The following is a 3,702-nucleotide window of genomic DNA, read 5'->3' on the forward strand; positions in this document are numbered from 1 at the left end:
TTTGATAGAACATGTCGCCTCATTTTTGTAGCAATTACTTTTTGGATTCTTGTACAGTTTAATCTGATGGCTTCACCAAATTTACACGTTCTGAGTGAAGCATAAGTTGATCTATTTATTAGCTTTAAACATGAATAATTAGAAACATTAAATGCATGTACTACCGACGAGCATTGCGTGTTGGTTCATGGACGTTTTACGAGAACGAAAAGGTTTCATCTCCAGGTATCAATCTTCTTTGGAGACAAAACTAGCTTTCTTGCTGACTGACTCTCTTTGGCCATGAATTCTCATCTTTTGAGCACCAAGTTTGTAGTCGCCAGCTATATTTCTCCATCAAATATTGGGAGGCATATGTTCTGACGAGGGCGCTACTCGTGTGTCTCGGCTTGCCAGCGTCGCCTGTCACGGTGATCCCTGTCGCTACGGTGCCGAGGTGCGAAGACGACGGCACTTGCAGGCCTCGTGGCTGAGAGCTACGGTCGATCCGCCGAGGCACGAGAGCCGCACGCATCCTCTCGAGGCACGCCCCATTTGATTACCATGTCAAACCGAACGAAGAGATGACTGCCACCAGATCTGTACGATGGAGACGAAACCCCTCGGGCAACCACACCCTCGTCTTCCTAAAGCTATACCGGTTGGTGCAAAACCACCGCATGCTTCCCCTGCTGTTGTTACAGTACCAGCGAGCACGACTCAAAAGGAAAGATATGTATGGCTGAGATGAAGCACCCCTTCCTGCTGAACTCTACAAGGAAGAAGGTGACGAGCGGATCATCACTGAACCACAGGATCCACCTTTCACTTTCACCGGCCAACAACAAGCAGAAACAAGTCATGTGTGGTTAGCAGACATATCAACATTCCTGTTGCATCAGGACTAATGTCATCTGCATTAAGGAATGAAGAAGAGGCGTGCCAATTTAGTTTGGTCATTATTATCTCTTCTCTGACACTTATTCCGCCTCATCAGAGTAACCTACAAAAGTGATCCTCGTACCACGATATAGGCTTCCTTTCTAAGTCAGAGGTCGAGTGAAAGAGTAGAAGATGGCACAATACACAGTTGAGAGGTTCAAACACTGATCAAGATGAACATACGGAAGAACATTTTCCTAATAGACTCTGCTTCCTCCAAATCGTCGGACCCCTTGACCTTGGCCGTCGCAGACGTGTGCTTCATGTCGTGTACAACAACGCTACGGCCCTGCAACCGAAGCACAGAGTACGTAGTTCCCACCTCAGGTTACATCGAGTCCACCTGTGTGTGCGTGTGTGTGGATTTGGAGGTCATACACGGACGAAGAACAGCAACGATCGATGCCATTTCATGCCCACGTACTCCCTGTGATGAATCATAATCATAACATATCTTCCCCAAATCCCGATACAGGAGCACGAGTAACGGTGTATGGCTTGACTGATTCTGTACAGAGGATGATGAGCAAAAGGAAGGGACTCTGATCCGGAGCTCCTTAGAAGATCGAGCTGCACTGCGCCGAACATGCGCCGAGCTGTTGCGTAGGGAAGCTCGTATCCCTCCGCTGAACTCGGACCGGAAGGCCGCCCTCCAGTGAGGCGGTGAGGCCGGGCGCAAACTTGGGCGGCAGGCTGCTGCCGTCGTCTACGACGTGGATGTCGAACCGCCGGACCACCGCCACGATCACCGTCTTCATCTCCATCAGCGCCATGTCCTTGCCGAGGCACACCCGGAGGCCGCCTTGGAACACCGGGTACTTGTAGGGGCTCTCGGGCGTGAACGCTCCGTTGGTCAGCCACCGCTGCGGTCGGAACTCGTGGCAATCGCTCCCCCACAGCTCTTCCATCCTCCCCATGGCGTAGGCGTGGTACGTGACCCGCGTCCCCTTGCTGACGAAGGTTCCGTCGGGCAGCACGTCGTCCTCGAGGCAGAACTTGGAATCGAACTGCACCGGCGGGTACAGCCGCATGCTCTCGTAGATGGCCGCATGCAGATAGTGCAGGTCTCGCAAGCGATCGTAGCCGGCGGTCGCCGCGCCGCATTCTACGACGCGGTCGATCTCGTCGCGTATGGCGGAACGGACGTCCGGGTGGCGAGACAGCAGGAGGAAGAAGCAAGTCAGGGCCGAAGCCACCGTGTCGCGTCCGGCCAGCATGAAGCTAATTAGGATGTCTCGCAGGTACTTTTCGTCATCGACGCAGGCCATGAATCGAGAGAGGAGATCGTGGTTCGAAGAGAAACCGAGCTTCCGTCGCTGGCGAATGAGCTCGTTCGCGAGGAGGTTCACCATGCCGATCGCCTCCCGAAGCTCCCTTTCCGATCCCCTGTTGAGAAGCCGCTTGGCTTTCCATACCATGGGCATCGTCGAGGTCGCCCGCGAGGCCGATAGCCTGGAGGCCTTGTCGAAGGCCGCCGCGAACTCGGACATAGGCAGCGACAGCTCCAGGCAGCCAGGGTCGATCCCGAACGAGATCTTACATATGTTATCGAACGCGAACCTCCGGAACACGTCCTGCAGGTCGAGGATCTTATCGTCCGCGCTGGAGACGTCGAGGAGGGGGAGGAAGCGACCGCGGACCTCGTCGGCCACGATGCAAGAGGCGAAGAAGCGGACGGCGCTGCTGCCGAGCTCGGCGCCGGCCATCTTGCGCTGGAAGCGCCAGAGATGGCCGTCGACGTTGAAGATGCCGCGGCCGAGGAGGTCGCCGAGGATGGCGGAGAAGGTTTTCCCCTTGGGGTAGTTGTCGAAGCGGGCACGAAGCATGTGATCGACGTTGTCGGGGTTGGCCGTGACGGTGTTCCCGAGCACGTGGATGTGGATGGTGCGCGTGGGCGACTCCCGGAGGAGGTGCGCGTACCAGTCGCAGAGGTTGTCGAAGTGGGCGGTCCACGACTTGGTCACGTACGCCTCGCACACGGGGCAACTGCACCACCAGGGCATGGACCTCATCGCCTTGAGCACCAGCGCGAGGAGGAAGAAGGCGGCGGCGAAGGAGAGGAAGACGATGGAGAACAGAGACCGAAAGGCTTCCACTGTTTCCTCCATCTCCTCCTCCTTGTGAAGTCAAGAGTGTGGGAGGATAAGAATCAAGTGAGAGGAGAGAGACGGTTCGGGAGCGTTATTATAGTGGGGATTCCATGGCCATTCTTATGGTCGATCCACGATCCAGACTTATCTTGTGGGGGAAACAAGACATAAATGGCGTAGGATGATGGTGCAATAGTATAATCCATAATAGTGCATTCGCAAGTCATCGGGCGTCACTCCTCATCTCATTCGTAAATGGTCTACATTGCACAAAGCTTAACTGATCCCAATATATCATTTCACATCCAACTATTCGATTACTTACTGAGTAATTCCTTCACATCTTTTGTATGTTACTCTTGTCTTTATCTTCGTCTTCGTTCACCGATCCTCGTCTCCAATTCCGACAGAGACACCATTTACACGGACGACCAAATGGTTACGTTTACTCGCCCAAGCAAAGACGAGAGCTTCTTTGTCTCGGCCGAACCACCACCGCCACCCATTGGTTTCAGGCTGCGGTCCCCACAACTTAAATCATCTGTCCCCAAAGACCTCAGATGTAGTATATATTTATTTATCAAGATAAAAACGAGTCAATAAATCATCTAAGCTATATTAGAGGAGTATTGAAGCTATTTAATGCATATTATTATAGATGACAGCCGCGCTCGTGACGAAATTGTCATCG

General features: G+C 53.3%; 1 protein-coding gene across 1 annotated transcript; it reads right to left on the bottom strand.

Moving 5' to 3' along the window:
- Positions 1 to 1,069: 1,069 nt before the first annotated feature.
- Positions 1,070 to 3,127, bottom strand: LOC135652730 (cytochrome P450 94C1-like). Its single transcript, XM_065173921.1, has one exon. The coding sequence runs from the start codon at positions 3,027 to 3,029 to the stop codon at positions 1,479 to 1,481; it is 1,551 nt and encodes a 516-aa protein (XP_065029993.1). The 5' UTR covers positions 3,030 to 3,127; the 3' UTR covers positions 1,070 to 1,478.
- Between the last annotated feature and the right edge of the window lie 575 nt (positions 3,128 to 3,702).

Source organism: Musa acuminata, chromosome BXJ3-11 (assembly GCF_036884655.1).
Source record: "Musa acuminata AAA Group cultivar baxijiao chromosome BXJ3-11, Cavendish_Baxijiao_AAA, whole genome shotgun sequence".
Lineage (NCBI taxonomy): Eukaryota > Viridiplantae > Streptophyta > Magnoliopsida > Zingiberales > Musaceae > Musa > Musa acuminata.